This window comes from Sphaerodactylus townsendi, linkage group LG03, assembly GCF_021028975.2.
Source record: "Sphaerodactylus townsendi isolate TG3544 linkage group LG03, MPM_Stown_v2.3, whole genome shotgun sequence".
Classification (NCBI taxonomy): Eukaryota; Metazoa; Chordata; class Lepidosauria; order Squamata; family Sphaerodactylidae; genus Sphaerodactylus; species Sphaerodactylus townsendi.
In genome coordinates, this window is record NC_059427.1 from 144110739 (window position 1) to 144137173 (window position 26435).

The following is a 26435-nucleotide window of genomic DNA, read 5'->3' on the forward strand; positions in this document are numbered from 1 at the left end:
GCCCTAGTGTTTTCGGGATGGCGCCCAGCATGCCGATTACCACTGGGACGGCCTCAGCTGGTTTGTGCCATAGACGCTGAAGCTTGATTTTCAAATCGTGGTATTTAGTGACCTTCTCATGTTCTTTTTAATGACCCTGCTGTCAACAGGTACTGCTATGTCGATGATGGTATCTTTATTTTCCTCTATCACTGTGATTTCTGGTGTATTATGTGCCATAATACTTTGTCCGTTGGATTTGAAAGTCCCACAGGATCTTGACCTAATGATTTTCTGTTATTTTCTCTGGACAATGTTCCTACTACCAGTGTTTAGATGTCTTATGTTGTAATTCTTGCATAAGTTCCAGTGGATCATCTTGGCCACAGATTAGCCTGTACACTCCCACACACGCCAGCTGGGTGACCTTGGGCTAGTCACAGCTTCTCGGAGCTCTCTCAGCCCCACCTACCTCACAGGGTGTTTGTTGTGAGGGGGGAAGGTCAAGGAGATTGTAAGCCCCTTTGAGTCTCCTACAGGTCAGTACTCAGTCTGGGCAATCTTTTTGCAGCAGCTGAGGACATGATCTACAGTTTTGTCAACTTCTTTGCACAATCTGCACTTTGCATCATCTAAGAACATAAGAACTAGCCTGCTGGATCAGACCAGAGTCCATCTAGTCCAGCACTCTGCTACTCGCAGTGGCCCTCCAGGTGCCTTTGGGAGCTCACATGCAGGATACGAAAGCAAGGGCCTTCTGCTGCTGCTGGTGCTCCCGAGCACCTGGTCTGTTAAGGCATTTGCAATCTCAGATCAAGGAGGATCAAGATTGGTAGCCATAGATCTACTTCTCCTCCATAAATCTGTCCAAGCCCTTTTTAAAGCTATCCAGGTTAGTGGCCATCACCACCTCCTGTGGCAGCATATTCCAAACACCAATCACACGTTGTGTGAAGAAGTGTTTCCTTTTATTAGTCCTAGTTCTCCCCCCCAGCATTTTCAATGTATGCCCCCTGGTTCTAGTATTGTGAGAAAGAGAGAAAAATTTCTCTCTGTCAACATTTTCTACCCCATGCATAATAATCTGAGGATTTTCCAATTCTAGCCTTGATCGAATTTGTTCTGATGGCTTGCTCTCGAGCGGCTAAAATCAGGGATTCAGTTTCCTTTTTCAGAGTTCCAGTTGTTAACCACAGCCAGGTCTTTTCGTTGTTCACCTTGTCCTTGGTCTTCTCCAGAAATTGGCTGTGCAGGTGTAACCTACTTATCCTTGGCCACATCAATCTCCATTGGAGACTTAGGAAATATTATTTGACAGCACCCTGTGGCTTAACAAACAAATATGAAATTGCTTGAACAAATTAACAAACTTTTAATCTTAACACAACTTTCTATCATTTAAGGATAAATAATAGTGAGTATATAGTGAGTATATCTATACAGCACAACTCAATTGTACAAAATCTTCAGTGCTGTTTTAAGAAAAAGCACTCAGAACAATTACCACCACTAACAAGTGTCCAGTAATGAAAGAATAGCAATAAAGTCCAAACTATGAATCAAGCAGGGCTTCTTTCTCTCATCTGGCCTTCTGCATCTGATGTAGCTGCTGCAGGTCTTCCCTCAATATGGGCCTGTAAAAAAATAAGTCATTCTCTCAATTAAGCTGCAGGCCTTCCTTCTCCTGCTGCAGGCCAAAACAATTGAGGAGGGTTACATCGTTAACAACCTAATATTTCCATGACACTGGGGAAATTCTAATATATTTTCCTTTCTTATTGGACCCAACACATACCTGTAAAAAAATAAGTCATTCCCTCAATCAATTGAGGAAGGTGGGGCTCTTGCAGTTGGTAATAAGTAAGCAAGCTTACCAACTGCACATGCTCAGTGAGCTTTTATCCCCTGGGCCCTAAGATCCAACAAAACTAAAAAATACTAAAAATGGTATGGAGTTACAATTCAGGTGGGCAATTATTTTTCCATAGGGGCAAAGACATAAGAAAGCAACAGAAAATATTGACCAATGGAGGAGCTGGAAGCCAAAAGGCATGGGCGAGAAGTATCTGCAGAAAGCCCCGCAGAAGCCGGCAGCCAAGGCAACCGGCTTCTGCGGGGCTTTCAAAGACGCCTCGCTCCCCAGCACGGCAGGGGGGCCAGTCAGGGTCATCCAGCAGGCCGGATGTGGCCCGCGGGCCGTATAATGCCCAGGTCTGGGTTACACAGTGCTTTGAGCTTTCTCCTCAGGGGGCAACCAAAGGAGGCTTATTTCACTCTCCTCTCCTCCACTTTATCATCACAACAGCTCTGGGAGGTAGATTAGTCTGAGAGAACGTGACTGGCCTAAGGTCAAATTCCCATGGCACGGGGGGGGGGGGGATTCGAAACTAGGTTTTAACCACTATACCACATTGTCTCTTATGACATGTCCATTTAACAGTAAACAGATATCTCAAAAATGCCCTCAGTAGGCAGGTCGACACCTTAGCATGGTAGAGCCCTTATCCTGCCCAGTTTGCAACAATCACCCATCAACTGTGGCCGGCCTTGCTGAACCACATGGTTGTTGCCAATTCCAGGTCGGGATATTCCTGAAGATTGGTGGGAGGGACCTGGTGAGGGTGGAGTTTGGGCAGGGAAAAGACCTGAGCAGGGGTTTATCAGCAGAGTTTAAAGCGGAACTACTCTGGTAAGATGAGAAGGTCTTTGGTCTTCTTGCACTCACTGCAACCTTCTATCACACTTGGAAAAGAATACTCTCCACACAAGATGTTCTTTCCATAGGAAGGCTTTTACTTTAGCAGTTGCAAGGTTACACAAGTCTATCTATACAAGACTATTAAACTATACAGAACTCTTCAGCTAGAACAAAGTTCAACACATACAGAACTCAACTCAGTCTCTCTCTATATCTCAACTTAGCATAGCATATACAATACATACATCAGGGATACTTTTCCCCACCCACACAACAGCCTCTCACTGGTCTAGAGCAGGGGTCTGCAACCTGCAGCTCTCCAGATGTTCATGGACTACAATTACCATCAGCCCCTGATGCTGATGGGATTTGTTGTCCATGAACATCTGGAGAGCTGCAGGTTGCAGACCCCTGCTCTAGAGTTACAGTAGAACTAACCAATCATGTTAAAGGTCAATTATTGCTACTTTTGCCCCTAGACTGACTGTCTCCATCCTCTGGGTTTTGCAAACTTCTGCTAACTTAGAAGATGACCTTTTAGTGACCCTTTACTCTCTTTTTTATATATCAGGTATAATGCCAGAGGGTGCACTTCACTTCTGTCAAGTTCTGTTGACTTCCCTGTAAATAACCAGACTCTTGGGTGTGGAAACTGGTTTACTGAACAGGAGCACAGCAGACAGACACAGACAATCCTTTGCTGGAACTGGATTTCAATTCAGCATTTCTGGGTTAACATCCCTTCCTCAAACATCTCTCTAGCCCCCGCCCTCAGGATCCCCACAGAGTGAAATCAACCACCGCGTTCTCAGGAGAAGAGGCGTCTTCAGGGCCAAACCGAAGATAAAGCAGTGTTGGCTGCCCTAGAGGATGAGAAAGTAATGACGCGCCTCGTGGCAAGAAACAGGGAAGAGCTGAAATGCCAACAGAGCTTTACAGGTCTCGACAACTTCCTTTTTCTATGGTCTAAAGATAAATTGTAATTCCTAGAAAAAGTTTGTAAGATTACATGCACATGTGCAGGTGTTCCTATAAGCACTCTATTAATGTATGCTTTATGCTGCTGGTCTATGACCATAATAAATTATTGACAGTCTGGCAGAGAATCAGACCTGCCTGTGAAAGGGAGAAGAGTTAGGGATTGGGAAGCTCTTGCATGGCTTCCACACACCCTCAAAATGTAGATGCAGCATTTGTTAAAGGCTATTTTTAAAACCTGAGCGACAGCAGCTGGTACCACTTGTCATATTTCCTAAGTGTTGTGGCAAAGGCCCCCCTCCCCCAGTCTGCCTCACTGAAGGCCGGCGCTGTGCATTTAACAGATGGGGGCGGGGCCTTGCCACTGCTCCCAGAAACGGGGTTTGTGCCAGAGCAGCTTTCGTCCGTGCTACTCGAGACCAAGAGGGCGGGCCATCTGGATTGTCAGCCCCACACAACCAGGGATTTGAGGGCTGCCCAGTTTGTGTTTGTCTCCTTCTGACACCCAGCTATGAGCTGAGCTGACATCAGAGTTGGGACATAAAACAAAGATCAGCACAGGTGGTGCCCAGCCATCTCCCCCTCCCTCTGTTGGATTTCTCGACCACACAAAGGGGCACATTGTTGGACGGACACATCGCCACACAGTGGACGGCCTGGGATGCTCTTTTATGTGGGAAACAGTGCCAGCCCTCTCTGGGAGACAATGCAAACTGGGAAAACACTTTCGAAAGAGAGAACAGGGTGTGCTCCGGATGAGCACAGAGGCCTGGCTCAAAGGGATCCAGGGGCAACGGCCTGGCTAAAAGGTAGCCCCTGTCTATTCACATGGAGAGTGCTCAGAGCATTTGGATGCTCTCAAGGGTGTGCACGTAGTAGCTGCTTCAAAGGGAGAGCCTACAAACCCTCTGCCAACTTGGGGAATTCCACAGCACCCGGACTTCATATCTGTGGGACTGCCTTTCCCAATGTGTTCCCCAAAGAGCTTGACACCTGGCTGGTAACAACGGACTGGTGGTCCCTGGCCTGAAAGCTGTTCAGCTGTCTTCAACCAGAACCACAGCTTCTTTGGTCTGGTGGAGCAACTTTTGAGCAACTTCACCATGGAGCTGTTTCACAGGCCCCGTGGACAGCAATGGGGTCTAGCTAGCTGGCCTCCTGTCCCCTACCCTTTTCTCCAGTGTTTTGAGTTACAAAGGATTCGAATTTAAATTTGATAGTGTTTTATTTTAAAAGGGGCTTGGACAGCTTTATGGAGAAGTCTATCTGTGGCTCCCAATCTTGATCCTCCTTGATCTGAGATCGCAAATGCCTGAGCAGACCAGGTGCTCGGGAGCAGCAGCAGCAGCAGCAGCAGCAGCAGGCCATTGCTTTCACATCCTGCACGTGAGCTCCCAAAGACCACTGCAAGTAGCAGAGTGCTGGACTAGATGGACTCTGGTCTGATCCAGCAGGCTCTTTCTTATGTTCTTACTCCCCCTCAATTGATGTTTAATGATACAGAGATAGGGCTGCACAGATGCTTAGCAGTCTTCCTCATCCTCCAAGTGAAGACCAGTGGTGGGATCCAAAAATTTTAGTAACAGGTTCCCCTGGTGGTGGGATTAAAACTGTGGCGTAGCGCCAATGGGGCTGGGCAGGGCACGGCGGGGGCGTGGCCGGGCATTCCAGGGGCGGGGCATTCCTGGGCGGGGCTGTGGCAAGGACGCAGCCACTGCGCCGGTCCTTGGGCGGGAAACGAATGCACGCAGGCGCAGGCTGCCACGCACGCCGGTGCACCTCCCGCTAGACTGCTTCAAGTTCTGCGCACTACTGCTGAGAGGAGGGGCGTAACTAGGGCAAAAATCACGTGGCAAAATCACCCATTAGTAACCCCCTCTCGGCACACACAAATGATTAGTAACCTACTCTCGGGAACCTGCGAGAACTGGCTGGATCCCACCTCTGGTGAAGCCAATTGGAAGCCCTGCTTTACAGCGGCCACACCCACTTCCTGAAACACTTGACCAGCCAGAAGACAAATACTGTCCCATGTTGGGAAACCCTGTTCTACAGGGACCTGTTGCTCAAACCTATCAACAATGTCTCAGCCTCTACAAAAGCAAACAGGGACACGGTTTTATTTTCCCCGAAGGCTGGAAGTTACCTGTACGGAGTGCTGTGGCTTTATTTAAGCTCCGTCTCACCCACAGCACTCCTTTCTGCTCGCAGCAACTCCTCTGTTCCCTGCGATGTCAGCAGGTCCGCTCTCCAAACATCTCTTTACAACCACGAGGGTTTAAGAAACTTAAGTTTTAAAATGCAAACGAAGAAGCTGAAGGGTACACCAGGCATTCTGTTTTGTACTTTTCCCTAAGTGCAGCATCCACAAAACTCTGGAAACCAAATCTAGATCATCGGCCCCACCAGGCTCCGGAATTAACAGATTGCTGAAGGGTACCATTTATTGCCATGATTACCAGAATGGAAGTCATCCTGTATCACCCGCACGGGACTGATTAACTGTGGAAGAAAAACTTGTTTCACCGCCTAAACTCCTTTGTCTTGCACCTGGGTAGTTCTGCAAGCTTCCTTGTGCTTAATTAAGTAAATTAACTCTTGGCTTCGAGGCTACAGTCAGGTCAGACTAGTTTTTCCGGGGTTTCTTTCAAGATTTACCCTGACTAAACAGCAGAATACACCTTCAGGTTTTAAGTGTCGACAGAGGCACATTTAACAGAACTGCTTTAAACACCAGTCTAGCACAACTGAAATGCTAAAGCAGTGATTGGGGTGTGTCGGTGTCCCTGACCCCTCCCCACCCCCCTGGTCTTCTTGCTGTTGGTATCTTATTTCAGAAGTCACTTCACATGACTGATTTTGCTCTGCTGGGGCAAGCAGTTGACATAACAATGCTGTGCCTCTATAGCTATTTGCTATGGGCATTACCACTGTGATGAACATGTACCAAAATCCATCAGTTTGGATACCAGCCAGCCATACCCCGAGCCCAAAGGAACCCATACCAGAAGCAGAGAGGTCAAGTTTCCCCCACCCCACCCCACCCCTTTTAACATTCAGACTATTTATGCATACACTATTTACCCTGCAGCTGTTTGCTTTCCCTGTAAAGGGACAGAAAAGGTCACAGCTTTTTGGAAACTCCAGGGATTCTCTGATCTGAGGGCAGGGTGGCTGTCGAAGAGGGGAAAACACATATGCTCAATGTGAAGGAGACCACAAGTGTATAAAAGCCCTCAGCCTGATGAAGAGTTCTGGAGACCTCAAAAGCTTGCAGTTGTGTTCTTGTAGTCAAATGCAAGGAACAAAGAGATTTCTGGATTTTGCCACGCACCAGTGCAGCTTTCTAATTTTTTAAATCTATATGTGGAAAAGTAGCACACACGGGCACAAGCACAATGAACAGAGAACGGGGCAGTGGTTTAAAACAGAAGCGTTTGCATGTAGAAAAGCCACTCGCCATTTTTCAGATGATGGGACTCCCTCTTCCCAAGAAGGCCCATGAACCTGAACTGTGCATGACGGGCAGGGACAGCTTGTGGCTCAGGGGCAGAGCACTCGCTTGGCACGAAGGGAGTCCCAACATTTCCCAGTTTTAAAAAAGGGTCAGGTAGCAGGTGGTATGAAAAACCCTTGCCTGAAACCCCAGAGAGCTACAGCCGACTCTGAGTACACAATACTGACTTTGTGGACCGAGGATGTGATTCAGTAGAAGGTAGATTCATGGGTGTGGAACATGAATATCTTTGGAAATATCCCCCATACAGCAAGTATCCCTTTCTAGTGCAGGACGCAGTGGGAACCTAATCCATTAGAAGGAGAAGATATCCCCCCTTTCTCTCCTGTATGGAGACTCAAAGGGGCTGACAAACTCCTTTCCCTTCCCCCTCACAACAAACCCCCTTTGAGGTGGGGGGGGGGGGCTGAGAGAGCTCCGAAGAACTGTGACTAGCCCAAGGTCACCCAGCTGGCATGTGTCGGGAGTCCACAAGCTAATCTTGTTCACCAGAAAAGCCTCCACAGCTCAAGTGGCAGAGCGGGAAATCAAACCCGGTTCTCCAGATTAGAGTGCACCTGCTCTTAACCACTACACCATGCTGTTGGAAAGGAATCCAGATGAAAGTATTCAGACTCCCAGATCCCCACAGGAAAAAGAAGAGTAACAACAGCCAGGACCATTCACCTGCTTCCACTCAGCCTTCGCAGCCAGGTAGACTGAACAAGACACTACTCAAAACAGTATTAGGTTGTACCAATACTCAGTAGTTTATTGTGGAGACATACAAGTGTTTTGACAGCAAACACACTAAAAGAGGACTACGTTTCACCCTAAAGGACAGAGTCCCGATCCTACAAACCACCCCCACCCCGAATTCCATTACCCTTTCCTTTAAGCCTGGCATAGATGGGAAGGGGGAAAAAACCCTAGAACAATGCGGATTACGAGTTAGTGCATACTCATTTTTGGGAAACTAAAAGATTCACGTGACCATACGGAACACTAAAGACAGACATCACGGCAGAGAAGGTGCTTTGGAGCGGGAGGAGCCAGTGAGAAGGAAAAGAGTGCTTTTGCTAGACATATCACCACTCGCTGCCATTCCTGAACAGAGACTACAATCCCCACCAATCCCCAACGGAGCAGTTGACACCACGGCATTGGCAGGCGGGAAGGAAGCTCTGGTCTCCTTGAGGGTGGACCTAGAATGTCCAAGTCTATGCCAGCGCAGGAATATGGTCCATTGGTTCAGAAGACTGGTGGGGATAAAAAGGAGTCACGGGGGGTGCAGGAGAGACCTTCACGCTACTTCCTCTTCAGCCTCCTCTTCGAACTCTCCTTCCTCAGCGGTAGCATCTTGGTACTGCTGGTACTCCGACACCAGGTCGTTCATGTTGCTCTCGGCCTCCGTGAACTCCATCTCATCCATGCCTTCGCCCGTGTACCAGTGGAGGAAGGCTTTGCGGCGGAACATAGCCGTGAACTGCTCCGAGATGCGCTTGAAGAGCTCTTGAATGGCGGTGCTGTTGCCGATGAAGGTGGCGGCCATTTTGAGCCCACGGGGCGGAATGTCACAAACAGCCGTCTTCACATTGTTCGGGATCCACTCCACGAAATAGCTGCTGTTCTTGTTCTGCACATTCAGCATTTGCTCGTCGACTTCCTTCATGGACATCCTTCCTCGGAAGACGGCCGCGACGGTCAGGTAACGGCCGTGGCGGGGGTCACAAGCGGCCATCATGTTCTTGGAGTCGAACATCTGCTGAGTGAGCTCTGGAACGGTCAAGGCTCGGTACTGCTGGCTGCCCCGGCTGGTGAGAGGGGCGAAACCGGGCATGAAGAAATGTAAACGAGGGAAGGGCACCATGTTGACAGCCAGTTTGCGGAGGTCGGCGTTCAGCTGGCCGGGGAAACGGAGGCAAGTTGTCACGCCACTCATGGTGGCCGAGACCAAGTGGTTGAGATCGCCGTAGGTGGGCGTGGTAAGCTTGAGGGTACGGAAGCAGATGTCATAGAGGGCCTCATTGTCAATGCAATACGTCTCGTCCGTGTTCTCCACCAACTGGTGCACGGAAAGGGTAGCGTTGTAAGGTTCCACCACCGTGTCCGAGACCTTAGGTGACGGTACCACGCTGAACGTGTTCATGATGCGGTCTGGATACTCCTCCCGGATCTTGCTGATCAGCAGAGTTCCCATTCCTGACCCCGTGCCCCCACCGAGGGAGTGGGTCAGCTGAAAGCCCTGGAGGCAGTCGCAGCTTTCCGCTTCCTTCCTTACCACATCCAGGACAGAGTCAACCAGCTCGGCTCCTTCCGTGTAGTGTCCTTTGGCCCAGTTGTTCCCAGCACCACTTTGGCCTAAACAGCAAAGAAAAGGGGTGGGATATGAGGAGAGGAGAAACTTGGGTCATCAGTGGCCACTAACAACAACGAGGTCAAAAATAAGCTTTTCCCAGTAAAGAGAAGAGTTTTGGACTTATACCCCCTCCCTTTCTCTCCTGTAAGGAGACTCAAAGGGGCTTACAATCTCCTTGCCCTTCCCCCCCACAACAAACACCTGTGAAGTGGGTGGGGCTGAGAGCTCCGAAAAGCTGTGACTAGCCAAGGTCACCCAGCTGACATGAGTTGGAGTGCACAGGCCAATCTGGTTCCCCAGATAAGCCTCCACAGCTCAGGCAGCAGAGCGGGGAATCAAACCCAGTTCTGCAGATTAGGTTGTGCCTGCTCGTAACCACTACGCCACTGCTGCTCCTGCTGCACAAAGACATCCATGACAGAAAATGAGTTCTCTCCACCGCCCTGGGATGCTAATTTCACCATGATTCTTCAAAGGTGACGAAATAAAGACAGAGCTGTAATCCAGATGGGCATTCACAGACTGTATGCAGAAGTTTCTGAATGCATTTTAAAACAGCTTTTTACAAGTCAGGATTCATGGAGCATGCTGGGCCACAACGATACAAAAGCCCAAATCAATCAAACGTAACCTTTACTGATGTAACAAGAAAATTACTGTTTAACATATTTCCTGCTACCCAACCAGGAACACTCAAAAACTCTTTCAGAAGTAGGGCTGGTAGCATTCTGCACGTAACTGGGCTGCCTGCCATTCAAGTGGCAGGTTGGCAGACTCATGGTATTGTGAAAAAAAAACATTTAGAAAGGCCGCTGTGCTTTCAGGGAGGAACTTTACACACCCTGCTACATATGACTGACCTGCCTTCTACCAGCTACGCCGTTTCTGCTCTTGCAGAGGTCACAAGTTCCATGCAGTTTCAGATAAGATTGCAACCAAGTAGCCAAACATGCTTAACAGTCTGAGCAACCTATACTTGCGGGAAGTTCTCATTTCATGATTTTCATGTTCAAGAGAATTGTTTTTTTTAAAGAATTAACCCCATTTCAACCATATCTGCAGCCACAATAGCTAGAACTTGCTTAAAGTTGGCTCCCCCCCTTACAAAATGCTCCTGTTATTCCTTTAGCTCCCACGAATGGCCTCCAAGCTTCAGGAACATTTGGAAAGCCACCTCTAAGCCAGCCTGGCTAGATTATATTGCAGCTCTGCACGGCACAAAGCTTCCAGTTCATTCCCTTCCCAGTCAGCACCTGGCTCACGCAGGTGCTTGTAAAACCTGAATCAGTACACACACAGAGAGCGAAAAGCTACTGAGCCGGCTTCTTCCCCCAGGCATATCTCCCAAGCAGGAGCAGAGGGTGGTTTTAATTTAGAGCTACATTTGCAAACACACTGCGCTGGGTACACGCAGCTTTTAAAGTGCAGGACACAGGAGATAACGAAGCTATGCTCATGCGTATGCACCAAATGCTTGGCATTTACTAGAAACTCATTTGAAGTTGCAAATGTGGGCGTCCTAGGCTGGGGATGTGAGGGGACAGAAGGCAAGAAGAATGCACTTTTAAAGACACAGCTACGCCTCTTTAGCATGCCCACAACAAGCCCAGTCTTCCTGAAACCAAGGGTGAAACTTGCCCGTTCCCTGTGAAGAAAGTGCTTCCTGTGGCCTGGGGTCACGATGGATGCTCCAGAACACAACAGAACCCCAGCAGGCCTCCATCAAAAACACAACACAGACACTGGTTTTTGATGTATTGATATTGTAACTTACCTTGAGCCCTTGGGGTGGAGGGGAAATCACACCGACTGCCTTTGCAACTAAACTATGTGTCTGGGGCAGGCCCCCCAAATCAGTCGCTAACATTATTTTCTCTTCAGTTCACAAGAAACATGTTAATCTGACATGCACCGGACCAGAGAAGAATGCAACAGCCTTCCCAGACCACTCCTTACCAAAGACAAAGTTGTCAGGCCTGAATATTTGCCCGAAAGGTCCAGACCTGACGGAGTCCATGGTGCCAGGTTCCAGGTCAACCAAGACAGCCCTGGGGACATACTTGCCACCTGTGTGGAGAGAGATGAGAAGCCTTGAAAATGGGGGTGACAACTCACCTGTGACGACATCCCCCTCCCTGTTATTCTGGGAACTGACTTTCTGCCCACCTGCCAGGAGGGGAAGGTTCAAGTCTTGCCTGCACAGAAGTAGACCTGCCTCAAAAGAGCCCAGAGCCAAGCTCAGTCCAGGTTCAGAAAAGACTTATGTGCTCTTTATCGAAAAAGAAGCTAATGGGTCACTTCTGCAGGGGCTAACTGCCCTCATTCTTAACTGCTTGGGGGAAAAAATCAGGAATCGTTCGGTGAGAGTTCCCGTTCATTTTGCAGGCAGGATCCTGTTCAGCGTTCATTCATATTTCTCTGCGAAATCTCTCACAATAAATTGACAGTTTGCAGAAGGGAGACCAATCCCTGTTTGCTAAGGCGTATCATGAGCCCGACTGATTCCGTTTGGTCTTTGTTCTGTTTTTATTTATAGCCTGCCTTTCTCCCAGTGACTCAATGTGGCTTACACCACAGGTGTCAAACTTGCGGCCCTCCAGATGTTATGGACTACAGTTCCCACCATCCCCTGCCAGATTGGTGCTGGCAAGGGATGATGGGAACTGTAGTCCATAACAACTGGAGGGCCGCAAGCTTGACATCTATGCCGGCTTACACAACGCCAGTCAATAAGATCAATAGGATGATACATTTAATAAGCAATGTAACAAGACTAAGAGCTGCAATATTTTTGAAATAGTGTTGCCGTATGAACAAAGTATAAGTTACAACTGCAACATGTTAAGTAATGCAGGACATAGTATCACATCAGTAGGAACAGTTCGTTTTCCTGGACTGCTCTGTTATGATGTAGCCCCATTTCCTGTATAAAAATGCCCCCTTGGATAATTTTCACCATGAGCCCCAGCTCTCCCATTATACCCTGTGCTGTTTATCCAAGGAAAGACCAGAGATAAAACCAAAGAAGTCAGGTCAAAAGGGAAAACAACTAGTGTGGCATAATGGTAAGAGTAGCCAAGTAGGATATAGAAGGCCCAGATTTGAATCCCTACTCTGCTGTGGAACCTCACTGTGTGACCTTGGTCAGTTATGTGCCTTCAGCCTAACCTAACTCACAGAGTTGTTGTGTAAATAAGATGGAAGAGAGGAGAATGGGTGTACTTCACTCTGGATCATGATCGGTTCAAAGGCAGGGAAGATAAATACCAAGGAACCAGGGACCAAGAAGCCATTAGAAGAAGAACAGCTTGGATTTATATTCCCCCCTTTCTCTCCTGTAAGGAGACTCAAAGGGACTTACAATCTCCTTTCCCTCCCCCCCCACAACAAACACCCTGTGAGGTAGGAGGGGCTGAGAGAGCTCCTAAGAACTGTGACTAGCCCAAGGTCACCCAGCTGGCACGTGCTGGAGTACACAGGCTAATTGGTTCCCCAAATAGGCCTCTGCAGCTCAAGTGGCAGAGCGGGGAATCAAACCCAGTTCTCCAGATTAGAGTGCACCTGCTCTTAACCACTGTGCCACTACTCCTCATTAAAGTCTCATCCCCCTTTAAGGAGCTCAAGACAATGCCCTGCCCTGCCATAACACTCCCATGAGGTAGGACAGGCTGAGAGTGACCAGCTTAATGTCACACAAGATGCTCCGTGGCCCACTAGAGAGTACCACCTATTTTACCCTGGCTGCAGCATGACCATCACACCATATGGGCTAAGAAGACTAGGAGGAAGCAAAGCAGTGGTTCCCTTTGGCACAGAGTTGAGATGCAGGATTGGTACTTTCACAACAACACAGCTCTTTATCCTGTTGACACACTGAGCACTGTCACATCCAGGATTATTATCGCAGAGCAAGCAGGGCGCAGCATCAGAGGTGTGCGGGTCTGGTTCCCCACCTCTGCTATCACTTGTGCTGCAGGAGAACATTATGCACCCAAAAGCGACAGCAGGCAACACCGATTTATTTAATGTTATTTATATTCCACCTGTTTATGCTTTATATTCCATCTTGCTCACTGAAACTCAAGGCAGATTAGATCGTGCAAGTCAAGCACAATCAACAGGACGAGACATCTGATGGGCAGTGTAATTTTCAGGCAGACGTCTCAAGCAAACAAAGTTTTGAAACATGATACCTTAAGTGGGGTAGTCTGGAGCATGCCGACAGCGATGGGTAAGCAATACAGTGATGGAGGCCACATTCCAATCCTTTTACCCATGCCACTTTCTGAAGCATTTCATTACAGTTCAAGTCCGTTTACCTCTGCAAAAAGAGCTCCTGGATAATTCTGTTTTGCATCTACTTCGCAGGAGATCGGGAGAGTGAGAACCTTCCCGATCCCCTCAGGGAGACCCCTCCACAAAAGAAGGCACAGGGATTGGCCGACAGTGCGTGGCAGAGAAGGAAAGGTGGGGTGAACGTGGAAAAACCATAGCTGGCCGCAGGTAGATTTGTGCAGGAAGGACCACAATGGGATTTGAAGGAGGACTTGGGCTTCCACACGGCCAGCTGTACCAACCTGAAGCTTCGTTGTAGTAGACGTTGATCCTCTCCAGCTGCAGGTCGCTGTCTCCATGGTAGGTGCCGGTGGGGTCTATGCCGTGTTCATCGCTGATGACTTCCCAGAACTGTCAGGGAAGGATAAATTATTAGGGACGATTAGGTGAACAAATCCCTCTGAAAGATCTCTCCTTGTCTTTTGGGAACCGGAGAAGCAGAAAACATCTTCGCAGTGTACATCTGAGCAAGAAAATACAAGTCCCATTTAAGAGTCACGTGACTTACACAGGAAAACGGCCCGAGAGATGTTAGAGTGAGAACTGCTTGAAATTCCCACTTCAGGTACTGCTGTGAGCCTATGAACCTCATAAATTTGTCAGGGAGAAAGGCGGAGGGAAAGAAGAGAAGTGGGGTAAGGGGGAGGCATTTCTCCAGATGGCAGTCGAGCCTCTCACCTGTCATTTTACACCTGCCTTCTGCTGGAGAGCAGCGTACTCCAATACCTGGCCTACCCCACTCAGCAGTATCAGTATCTCCCTCCACCCCCCACGTCATAGACTGTTTCATCATCAAATTATCTCAAGAGCTGAGAAGGCAGATGGGTATTGGTTCCTCTTCACTCAACCAGCACAACCTAACCTCTGAAGGCGGCGTTTGTCCAAGAGGAGATTCAATTTCACAGAGCAGTAAACAATAGTACTTCTGGTTCCTGGGTTTCAGACTCTTCATCCTTAGAAGGTAGTTTCAGGTGAGTCGCTGCATTGCTCTGCTGTGGAACAGTTAGATTTTAGTCCAGTAGCATCTGAGGGACCAACCAGGTTCAGGGATATAAGCTTTCAAGAGTCTCTTCAATATCTGACCAAGCGATACTGAAAGCTCATATCCCCAAATCTGACTAGTCTCTAAGGGTCTACTGGACTCAAATCTAACTGTTTGCCCTTGGAAAGCACTTCTCCGCGTGCATTCTATGCTCATCTAGAAGATGATGGGATGCTCTCAAACCCATTTTAAGAATGGTTTCTGAACCATGAGGAAAGATGGGGGTATAAACGTTTTAATCATTGCATGCAATTTAAAGTATTATTGTGTCAAGTGAACATTTAAGTCAGTCCCTGATCTATCAACCCACATCGGTGTGTCCCAGAGAAGTCGGAGGACGCCATATTCAGTTCGTTTGGGGTAATGGTCAGGCTGACACCGGAAAGTGATGGTTAGGATTAAAGTTAGGGGCTCCCATGACTAGTGACAAACCCTGCTGGACAAGAGCCCCACCCACTTTTAAAAAATCCTTGGTGGGTGCCATTATAGGTGTTGGCAGGCATCACGGTGCCCCTGGGCACCAAGCTGGGGACCCCTGTACTTGCGCCAGTCTTGTAGTGGAGCAAGTTTTTAATTTCCCCAGCCCATTGGGAAGAAACGTCTCACAATGGGCCAGTGAAAAACTACATACATTATAGAAATGGGCAGACAGACTGATGGGTAACTCAGCAGGCGAACTGTGATGAGTTGGCAAAGGCACAGCCAAGAGAAATGGCATCCACTCCATCTCTGATCAAATCCACTGAGGAGGGCATAAAAATCAGATACAGCTATCTTGGTACTTCTGAGCCTCAGCTGCCTGTCACATGACTAGACTGTCATGGAGGCAATGGTGTGGCACAGACAGAAGCCCCTCCCTTCTGAGGTAGTGCTGGGGGTTTCACTCCCCCCTTGGAATGACCAGGGTGGTCCCTGACACGTCACCCATGTCCAGAAACCCATCTCTAAATTGTGGCCTCAATGAACACACAAGGAAGCCAGGGTGCTGAGTGAGCCATATGTGCTGGGGCAGGGGGTCCCCAACATGGTGGGCAGAATCCAAAGGTGCCCTCAGCTCAAAAAGGTTGAGGGACTCTGGGCTAGGGCACCTTGCTGCAGGGAAGAGAGGCATTCTTCTAAACTGCTCAATTTTAATACAGAAGGAAAACAGCCCCGCGGTCTCAGAATGGAAACTTTGACCCAGAGATCCCGTTCAGGGAGAACACGATGCAAAAGAATTGTGGGACGATGTACCATAGACGCATCTTCTGAGCGCCAAGAGGGGGAGGTAGAACATATTCCTTACGCCGTCATCCTTGAGGCATGTCCCAACATCAATTCTCCAATTGCCTCCAGCAGCAGGCGCGCATACTTATTATCAAAGGCGGCACCGTGACAAGTACCACAGGGCTGAGGGATCATCAGATCCCCCCCCCCCCCTACACACGCAATTCTGTAGCAAACAAGACAATTTGTTGACTGAAGCTACAGAGTTCAGCTTGGGTTAATGGAGGGCAGCTTCCCGAAGCAAGACAGAGAGTTCTTCATGAAGGGGTCATCTGACAGGAGTGCTTTGAATGTGTGTTCCTGCACTGCAGGGGGTTGGGACTTGATGGTCCTGGGGTCTCTTCCAACTCTATGATTCTATGACTCAGCTCTGGAGGTTTTGCTTGCTGTGCAAATGGTCCCCACTTCACCCCAAGCATCCGCGGTTCAAGGGGCCGACCGCAGGTGATGTCAAAGACCCTAGATAGCCACTCACAGCTTGAATAGACAATACTGTCTTTGGTGGACTAAGGTTCTGATTCAGTAGAAGGCGCCTTGATTGGTGTTTGGGGATCTGGCTTAGGGGGCCAGCCTTTGCTCAGCATGCAGAAGAAAAAGAAGAATTGGATTTATATCGCCCCTTTCTCTCCTGTAAGGAGACTCAAAGGGGCTTACAAACTCTTTTCCCTTCCCTCCCTCACAACAAACACCCTGTGAGGTGAGTGGGGCGGAGAGAGCTCTGAAGAACTGTAACTAGCCCAAGGTCACCCAGCTGGCGTGTGTGGGAGTGCACGGGCTAATCTGAATTCCCCAGAGAAGCCTCCACAGCTCAAGCAGCAGAGCCGGGAATCAAACCCGGTTCCTCCAGATTAGAGTGTACCTGCTCTCAACCACTACGCCACTGCTGCTCCCACCCAAGTGGGAGGTCCCAAGTTCAATCCCCGGCATCTCCAGGTAAAAGGACCAGGCAGTTGGCGACGTGAAAGACCGCAGCCTGAAACCCGGGAGAGCGGCTGCCAGTCAGAGTAGACAATACGGACCTTGAGGGACCAAAGGGCTGTTTGAGGAGGGGCTGCGGCTCAGCGGCAGAGCAGCCGCCTGGCTACGTTTTCAATGGTACTGGCTTGCACACTGAAGCATACTGCAATTGAGTGCAGAAAACAACATCGTGCACCAGAGTAAGGGGAAGCCATCCTACGGAAACCAGATGCCCGCTGAGAACAATAGTTCTGTTACACCATCCAGCTGACCTATATTTTTCTCACACAGATTTTCTTTTTTGCAGGGAAATCCAAGTTATGTATAATATTCTGGGGAGTCCCTGAAATCTCACGAACCTCCAAGTACAATGATGACAAATACAGCATGGCATAGGGGTGGTGTGTTTTGCAGCGTGGTATAGTGGTTAGGAGCTGGTGGACTCTAACCTGGAGAACCAGGTTTGATTCCCCACTCCTCCACTTGAATGGCTGAGGCATATCTGGTACACCACATTTGCTTCCCCACTCCTACATTTCTGCTGGGTGATCTTGGTCTAGTTGCAGTTCTCTTTGAACTCTGTCAGCCCAGTGACCCCACAAGGAGTCTGTTGTGGGGAGAGGAAGGGAAAGGAGCTTGTAAGCTAATTTGAGACTCCTTATGCAGAAAAGGGGGCTATAAATAAAAAATCTTGTTCTTCTACATTGAAACTGGTTTGAAACAAAAAAGCGGTCTAGCCCCTCCAGGTAGAACTCCTTGGCAGAAAGCTCTTTCCAAGGGTTTGGGTGCGTTGAATTGAACATGGCAGGAAAGCCTTCTGTTGGCCTGTCTTCCAGAGCAATTGGAACCCAGTGGCCAGGGGTCTGCGCCTGGGACCCCCAAGTGCAGTTCTCACTGAGGAACCACAAACAAATCTCTCTTTCATATACTGCTGCAACCCCTTCCTGTCTGCAGTACATTGTAAGTGAACACAAGAGGGGAAAATGACCAGAATTTCTGAAAATCTTCCCTTCTCCTAAGGACAGGGGATACATCTCACAGGAGCCCTGGGCTCGCTCACACCTGCTTCCCAGAACCTGCCCCATTTCCAGCCAACCCTCATCAATATTAGGATCCCAGTGTTACTTTGGAAGCCAGGATTCCTTCCTTCCCAGCACGCAACTAGGGCAACCCAACCAAGAAGCTCAGCCTTCCAGGTGGAGTGCCCGGTCATTTCTCAACACCTCCTGCCACAAAATGGAGTCTCCTTGCCAGCCTGAGCCGCTGCAGAATGAATGGCAGGTTCTATTTATACCCAGCAGCTTGTGAAACCAGACAAAAAGCAGCACGAAGAAGGATGCAGAAGTCACCCTATCTTCTCCACCCCCACAAAAGTATCCCGCCCATCAGGGAACAACCAGTGCAGCAGCCATAAATCTACCCAACTCAAAAGCAGATGGTGAGCCCAGAAGCTCTGAGATGCTGTTGGGGGCGGGGAGGGGGAGCAGGCAAAAATGGCCAACAGTTTTTTCTCTGCAGTGACGCCCTGGCCCTGCCACCCAAGGATATGTTAGGGTTTCAAAAGCCCATTCATTTTCCAGCATCCTTTTCACCCATGGGTATGGCTTCCCTTTGAAGGGTTTGCACCTACAGGCCGTCTTCCCAAATCAAAGATGGAAACCCCAATTCTTTTCTCTCCTTGGGAGAATGAAGAACTAGAGATCTAACCAGCAGCTCATGACCATACCTTAAAATGGAACCTTTCAGCCTGGCCTGTGAGTGCCCCACCTCAAAGCCCGTTCCAGGACAGCTTCAAGTGGCCCTGGACTGCCACAAGAAACCACATGCCACACACACTAAGATCCTATCCCAAAAGCATTGCTGCTAGCACCTTTCTTTCTCAGGATATACAGGAGAGCAAGAGATTGCAGGAGAGCAAGACAGATTTTTTACCCTAGCCACAAGAAGGAAAAGAAGGGTTTGGATTTATATTCCCCCTTTCTCTCCTGTAGGAGACTCAAAGGGGCTTACAAACTCCTTGTCGTTCCCCGCTCACAACAAACCCCCTGTGAGGTAGGTGGGGCTGAGAGAGCTCCAAAGAACTGTGACTAGCCCAAGGTCATCTAGCTGGTGTGTGCTGGAGTGCACAGGCTAATCTGAATTCCCCAGATAAGCCTCCACAGCTCAAGCAGCAGAGCGGGGAATCAAACCCAGTTTGATTAGAATGCACCTGCTCTTAACCATTACGTCACTGCTGCTCCTAGGACAACTAGGTGGGTTGCATACAAAATCAAGGCCAAGACCTTCCCAGCAAACACAGCTCATTCTTCAACTGGGAACGGGGGAAGAGTTCAGTAGAAATGCATGCACGCATGGGCACCCCCCCCCCCCCGAAGCCTATACAGAGTTATGATATTTTTGCGAGTAAGCTGGAAAATGCAGACTACACAATGCAACTGTAAGATAGATTTATAACTGGTTGACTGACCGAACACAAAGAGTGCTCATCAATGGTTCATTTTCATCCTGGAGCCTGCCACGGGGTTCTGTCCTGGGCCCACTGCTGTTCAATATTTTTAATCAATGACTTGGATGATGGAATAGAGGGCATGCTAATCAAATTTGCAGATGGCTCCAAATTAGGAAGGATAGCTAGTATCTTGGAGAACAGGGGCAGGATTCAAAATGTTCTGGACAGATTAGAGAGCTGGGCCAAAACTAACAAAATGAATTTCAACAGGAATAATTGTAAGATACTACACTTAAGCAGAAAAAAATGAAATGCAGATATAGGATGGGTGACACCTGGCTTGACAACACTACGTGTGAAGGGAGTCTGGGAGTCTTAGTAGACCACAAACTGAACTTGAGTCAGCAGTGTGATATGGCAGCCAAGAAAGCCCATGCAATTCTGGGAGGTATCAATAAAAGTATAGTGCCTCTAGATCAAGGGAAGTAATTGTACCACTCTACTCTACAATGGTTAGACCTCACCTAGAGTACTGTGTTTAGTTCTGGGCAGTGCAATTTAAGAAGGATATCGACAAGCTGGAACGTGCCCAGAGGAGGGCAACCAAAATGGTCAAAGATCTGGAGTCCATGCCCTATGGCACAGGTGTCAAACTCGCGGCCCTCCAGATGTTATGGACTACAGTTCCCATCATCCCCTGCCAGTATCATGCTGGCATGGGATGATGGGAACTGTAGTCCATAACATCTGGAAGGCCATGAGTTTGACACCTATGCCCTATGAAGAGAGGCTTAGGGAGCTGGGGATGTTTAGTCTGGAGAAGCGAAGGTTAAGGGGGGACATGATAGCTATGTTTAAATATTTGAAGGGATGCCATGTCAAAGAGGGAGCAAGCTAGTCTTCTGCTGCCTCAGAGATTAGGAGATGGAGTAATACATTCAAGGGGCAGGAAAAGAGATTCCACTTAAACATTAGGAAGGACTTTCTGACTGTCAGGGCTGTCCAACAGTAGAATTCACTGCCTCGGAGTGTGGCGGAGTCTCTGGAGGTTTTTAAACAAGAGGCTGGATGGCCATCTGTCGGGAGTGTTTGATGGTGTGTTCCTGCATGGCAGGGGTTGGACTGGATGGCCCTTGGGGTCTCTTCCAACTCTATGATTCTATCAAAGAGTGACTCTGCACAGCCATAATTACACTTGAGGTCAGGGTGAAGTGAGTGTCTCCAAGGGAAGCGCACAATCCACACAGCCATGCGCAGTTCATCTGTGCACACTGAGCAGATAAGTCCTTAAGCGCTTTCTGTTTATTAATGCCCTCAGATCCCCCCTGGGTTTTAGCCATAATGTCAAACAGATGTTAGGAAAACCGAGGGGTGCATCGCAACCTTGCCAGAGGGAGCCACAGCTTAACTTCAAGGGATGGCACGGAAAACAGCTGCCAGCCATAAATAAACGGCAAGAGAAGTTGCAACCCGGCCACACAGGAAAGGTTATGAGTTATTCCCAGCTTCTTCCCCCTCCCAGTTGCTGAGTGAGCTTGCAGACAGAGAAGGATGCAAACTCAATCATAATGGCTCAGGCCCACTTCTCAGCAATGGAACAAATTTGCATCTCAACTTCATCACCACAGACTGTCCAGGGCGTGAGTGGCTGAGAGGCCTTCCTCCACACCCTATTCATCCAGGTGCATCCCACATACCTTTTAGCAGGGAATGGAGGGCACAGAATCATAGAGTTGGAAAAGACCACAAGGGCCATCAAGTCCAACCCCCTGCCGTACAGTGGGAAGCACACTTTGGGTTCCCAGGAGACTTGACACAATGGCACTGCTTGGGCAACTTATTTACTACCTTTCTACCTCGCCTTCCTTCTCAACAAGGACCCAAAGTGGCTTACATGGTTCTTCTCTGTTCACAACAGCCCTGAGAGGTAGATTAAATATAACCAAACCACTTTTCACCCTGACGGCTAACACACTTGTCCTAAGACCGCAATGCATTTTAAATCTTTATAATGAAAATTCTTGTGTTTAAGTACAAAAGTACTCCTTGAATCTCTAACCCAAATAATGCTTTCGGCTTACAATACACGCTCACGTATAACTACGATGCATGCATTACAAATATCAGCAACTTGTAAAATAATCTATCACAAGGGTCTGCAACCTGCGGCTCTCCAGATGTTCATGGACGACAAATCCCATCAGCCCCAATTGGCCATGCTGGCAGGGGCTGATGGGATTTGTCGTCCATGAACATCTGGAGAGTTGCAGGTTGCAGGCCCCTGATCTACCATCATTCCTCAATCATGTGTCAGCCCTCAGGGTGTAGAAGTGGTTTGGCTATATTGACTCAGTGCACCCGCCCCACATTTTTTGAATAGGGTGGATTCACTGACAGGTAGATTAGGCTGAGAAGGTCCCCCACGGAGCTTCCAGAGCACAGAAAGGATTCGAACTCGGGTCTCTCCAACACTCTAACCACTCCACCACACTTCCCCTAAACCAGGGGTCTGCAACCTGCGGCTCTCCAGATGTTCATGGACTACAAATCCCATCAGCCCCAATTGGCCATGCTGGCAGGGGCTGATGGGATTTGTAGTCCATGAACATCTGGAGAGCCGCAGGTTGCAGATCCCTGCCCTAAACAATGCTGCTGTACCATGCAAGCCGAAGACCAAGTATTGTACGTGCACAGTACATTCCGCACGGAAGAACCACGCTGTCGTGCACGACCTCACCCTCCACTGGGCCAGAACTAGGCTCAGTGGCATTAGCAGCTGTTGCTCCCCCCACCCCGCGTGCATCAATCTGTGCAGCTAGTCAGATAAAGATGGTGGGGTGGGGAAGAGAGCACAAGCCGGCAGCTCAGCTTTCCAGCAAAGCAGAGGAGACACACGTCTTAAACGGCAGCCCAAAGAAATCCAGCTCTCGTGCTTTCGAAGCTGGAGTTCATGTTACTGACAAGGGTGGAGCAACTCCGCAGACCAGGGCGGGCAAACCGGCCACGTTTCTGACCTACTTCCTTGGGAGATAAGAAAGAAACAACGCTTAAGATAGGAGTGTCAAATTCATTTGTTGCAAGGGCCGGATATGACACAAATGTGACTTGGTTGGCTCGGTTTGCGGGGGGGGGGGGGGTGCCTCAGTTGGTCCAAGAACACCACTTGGTGGGGGAGGGGGGTGCGTGTGCCGGGACTGATGTCCACAGCAGGCGGCTGAATCCAGCCCCAATGTTTGATCCGGCTGGGCAAGATCTCTTGACAACCTTCCCCAGGATGCTGTGGGGTTTCCGGGCTGTAACGTTTCGCCTGAATCTGTGGCTGGCATCTTCCGAGGATCCTCAGAGGATTTTGTACTTAAACAGAGAGAATGTGAGGGCTTTGGGGAAACGGGCTAAAGGGCTATAGGAACCCAAGCAGTCTGCGGAAGCAAGTTTTTAATGGGTAACACTACCCGTGGGTCTGCCCCTCTCACCAAGAATTTTGGGCTGACAAACACCAAAGGGGTTCTCACAGAACCCGGCTTTCCCCCCCCCCCCCCCTGAACACACAAACCTAAGTCATCCCACTGAATCAGACCCTTGGCCCCACAAATGGTCATGACTGCCTACTACTCGGACTGGCAGCTGCTCTCCATGACTCAGGGGGTGGGGGCGTCTGTCACATGGCCTTGTGCCTGGTGGAGGTGGGGGGGGGGCTGAACCCGGGGCCGGGGCCTGCCAGGCAAGAGCTCCGGCCTTGAGCCAGGGCCTGTCTCCACGAGCTGAGCACTCATCCCGCCCGCCTCTCTCTGAGCCAGGCCGTGAGTCGCCTGCTCGGGCTCTGGAGCAGGGAGAGGGCCTTCCCGTCCGAACTGGGGGTTCCGGGGCTCCAACCGGGGCCCAGCAAAGGACCCGGCCCCTTCCCCCCCTCCGAGACGCCCCTCAGGGAGAGCCCGTCGCCCCTCGGCCGCGCGCGCTCCCAGCGAGGAGGGGCGCAGGCGCGCGGGGAAGGGGCCAGCCCGACTTGGCGCGCGCCTCCAGCTGGCGCCGTATCCCAGGCCGGCTTCGGACAGGTGCGGGGGGGGGGGGGGGGAGGGCACCCCCACCTTTCTGTCGGTGGGCGGGGGGGGGGAGGAAAAGAGGAGCAGCGGGCGGGAGCCATGTTGGCGGCCGCATTGCGGAGAGAGCCGCCCAGGCACGTAGGAAGCGCCCGCGGGCACGGACCGCCTGCCAGCCCACCCTTCCCCCCACGGCGCGCCCTGCAGGGGGGGTCCCACCGTCCTCGGGCCCCCTCCGCCCTCCGTGGCCCGCGAAAGGGGCGGCAGCGACGGGGACCCCCTCGGGGCGCGCGACAGACGGCCGAGGGGGCCACGTCGGGCTCGGCGCGCTGACCTTGGCCCCGATCTGGTTGCCGCACTGGCCGGCCTGCAGGTGCACGATCTCCCTCATGGTCTCTCGTCTGCGCCGCTCTGGCGCCCCCACCCCCGCGGCTGCGCTTTAAATGGGGCCAGCCCGGCGAGGGAGGGGCCCACCCTGGCCACTGCGCATGTGCGGTTGCCGCCCGGCCGTCCGGCTCCCCCGCCCCGGCGGACGCGCCCTGTTCTTGCGGCTGCTGGGCGCGGAGAGGGGCGCTCTGTACATGCCCGGGCGCGCTGTCGCCCAGTGTTAGGCGGTGGGTCCGAAACGCAGGAGGTCGGAAAAGGCTCCCCGGGGCTTCCCGCCCGGTCCTGCCCACGAGTCACCGAGTTCAGGGGGGCTGCAGGCAGAAGGGCCTCCAGTTCGATCCCTGGCATTTCCAGTTAAAAAGGACCAGGTAGCAGCTGATGGGACAGACCTCCACCTGAGACCCTGGATTGCTGCTGCCAGGCCGAGTAGACAATACTGACGTTGGTGGACCGAGGAGGGCCTGATGCGATCTAGGGCTGCTTCACTTGGACCAGCTTTTAGGACCCAGTTAGAAAAGCAGCATTTGCCGAGCAGAGGAGACCTGCTGAGATTTGCACGTGGGGAGCCGGACTGTTCAACAGGAAACCAGCATTGATGTTGCGAGACCTTTCATTCATCTACTTTCTCGTTTTTATCCTGCCCAATTCCCTACAGGGCTCAGGGCGGTGTACAGCCACTTAAAAATAGAATATCTTTAAAACAATATCTTTAAAACAAGAATAAAATGTTTTGTTGAAGGCTTTCACGGCCGGATTCAACTGGTCGTTGTGGGTTTTCTGGTCTGGTAGATCTTGTTCCTAACGTCTCGCCTGCATCTTTGGCTGGCATCTTCAGAGGTCTGTTACTAGACACAGTGTGAAACAGATTTCTCTCTGTGATGCGCCTCTGAAGATGCCAGCCACAGATGCAGGTGAAACGTTAGGAACAAGATCCACCAGACCACAGCCTGGAAAACCCACAACAAGAAGAATAAAACAGTTAAATCTAATAAATATGATAAAATACAGTATAGTAAAACAACAACCTAAAAGGATGGCGCCGAAAAACTTGCCCAATGGGAGGCGAGCTATGATGAAGTCTAGTCCGGCTGACTTGATGGAAATGCCTGGCGGAATAGCTTCCGCTTGCAAGCCCTGTGGAATTTATTTAAAGCCCCGGCCCTTGTAGAAACCAGATGCACGTCTTTTGGCCCAGGGATCACCAAAAGATTCCCCTCCGATGAGCAGAGGAGCCTCAGCGGGCAATACAGGGAAATGCAGTCCGCTTGGTTCCAAGTCATTGACAGCACAGTGCACATTTCTGGCATTTCCCTTTAGAAGAGATGGGGCTGGATCGAGGCATTCCTTTGGACAGCACCAAGCAGTCTGGCAGTATCAGGGGGATTGTATCTAGTTGACTGAGATCCACTCCTAATTTCCTAGCTCAATGAAATTGCTACAAGCTATATGTAACCAGCTTGCTATATGTTACCACTGCCATTCTGGGACAGAGTCTGCTTATTGCTGCAGGGTTCGAGACCTAACAGGCAGGGGTCTAGGATCAGCGTTCTTCCTCCACTTGGGGGGCTCCCAGAGTATTGCCCATCACTTCATGGTTCTTGTGGAATTTCCCCGCTGCCAATTTTCTTCCACCCTGAACCACTTCAGTGGGCAAGTATGAGCTGCTGGCAGGCCTGGTGATCAAGGTATTGGGGGTGCTCTGGGTGGCTGGGTTTGTACCCCTGCTCTCTGGCACCCTAGGCAGTTACTGAGCAGGTTGCTCCTGTACCCATTTTTTTGGTGCAGAGAGCCATCATAGATTCTTCACTGGGTTTCAAATGACAGGCCCTTGTCCACCCAATTCCAGGTTCCATCCAGGGGTTCTGCCACCTCTGTGGGATCTGACAACATCCTTGGTGACACTGAACTCCTGTCGCCCAAGAGGGCTGAAGCAGTGGTCTCTTGAGGGGCTGGGAAGGGATTGAGCTGAGGGCTCTGAGCACTAACATTAGGAATCCCTTTACAAACCAAGGCTATGTTAGGTATCGGACCTTGAAGCAATAAATGGAACTCTGTATTGTTGATCAGCAGCGTTCATTGATAGGCATTGAAGCACCCACCTTGATAAAGCCATTTCTGGCAAACCTGGCGTTTGCTATCTCCTTGACCCCCCCCCCTTCCCATTTTCCCAACGAACGTGAGAAAAAGTTAGTTTGGAGCTGAGGCACCCCAAGGTCTGCAACAGATATGGAGCCACCTGGCCTCCTGCCCCCAGGGGACAGCGGAAGCATCCCAATTCCCATGAGACCAGAAGTGTCAGGGGTAAGCCTAGTTATCTACTCAGCATGTGAAGCCATAAATTAGAGATCAAGGAAAGAATGTCCCATTACAGCAGTGCAATGAGTGTATTTCACAGTAGCTGGTTACATATATCTTGACGTGATTACATTGAATTAGGAATGCATCTCAATCA

The 26435-nt window shown here is 50.1% G+C and overlaps 1 protein-coding gene across 1 annotated transcript; it reads right to left on the reverse strand.

Annotated features, from left to right (window-relative positions):
• Positions 1 to 7897: 7897 nt before the first annotated feature.
• On the reverse strand, positions 7898 to 24079 carry TUBB4A (tubulin beta 4A class IVa). The gene is made up of 4 exons (XM_048488403.1): positions 23931 to 24079; positions 14088 to 14196; positions 11467 to 11577; positions 7898 to 9512 (listed from the first exon to the last, which is right to left on the reverse strand). Exons 1-4 carry the CDS (start codon positions 23985 to 23987, stop codon positions 8455 to 8457), a joined length of 1335 nt encoding a protein of 444 aa, XP_048344360.1. The 5' UTR covers positions 23988 to 24079; the 3' UTR covers positions 7898 to 8454.
• Positions 24080 to 26435: the final 2356 nt, after the last annotated feature.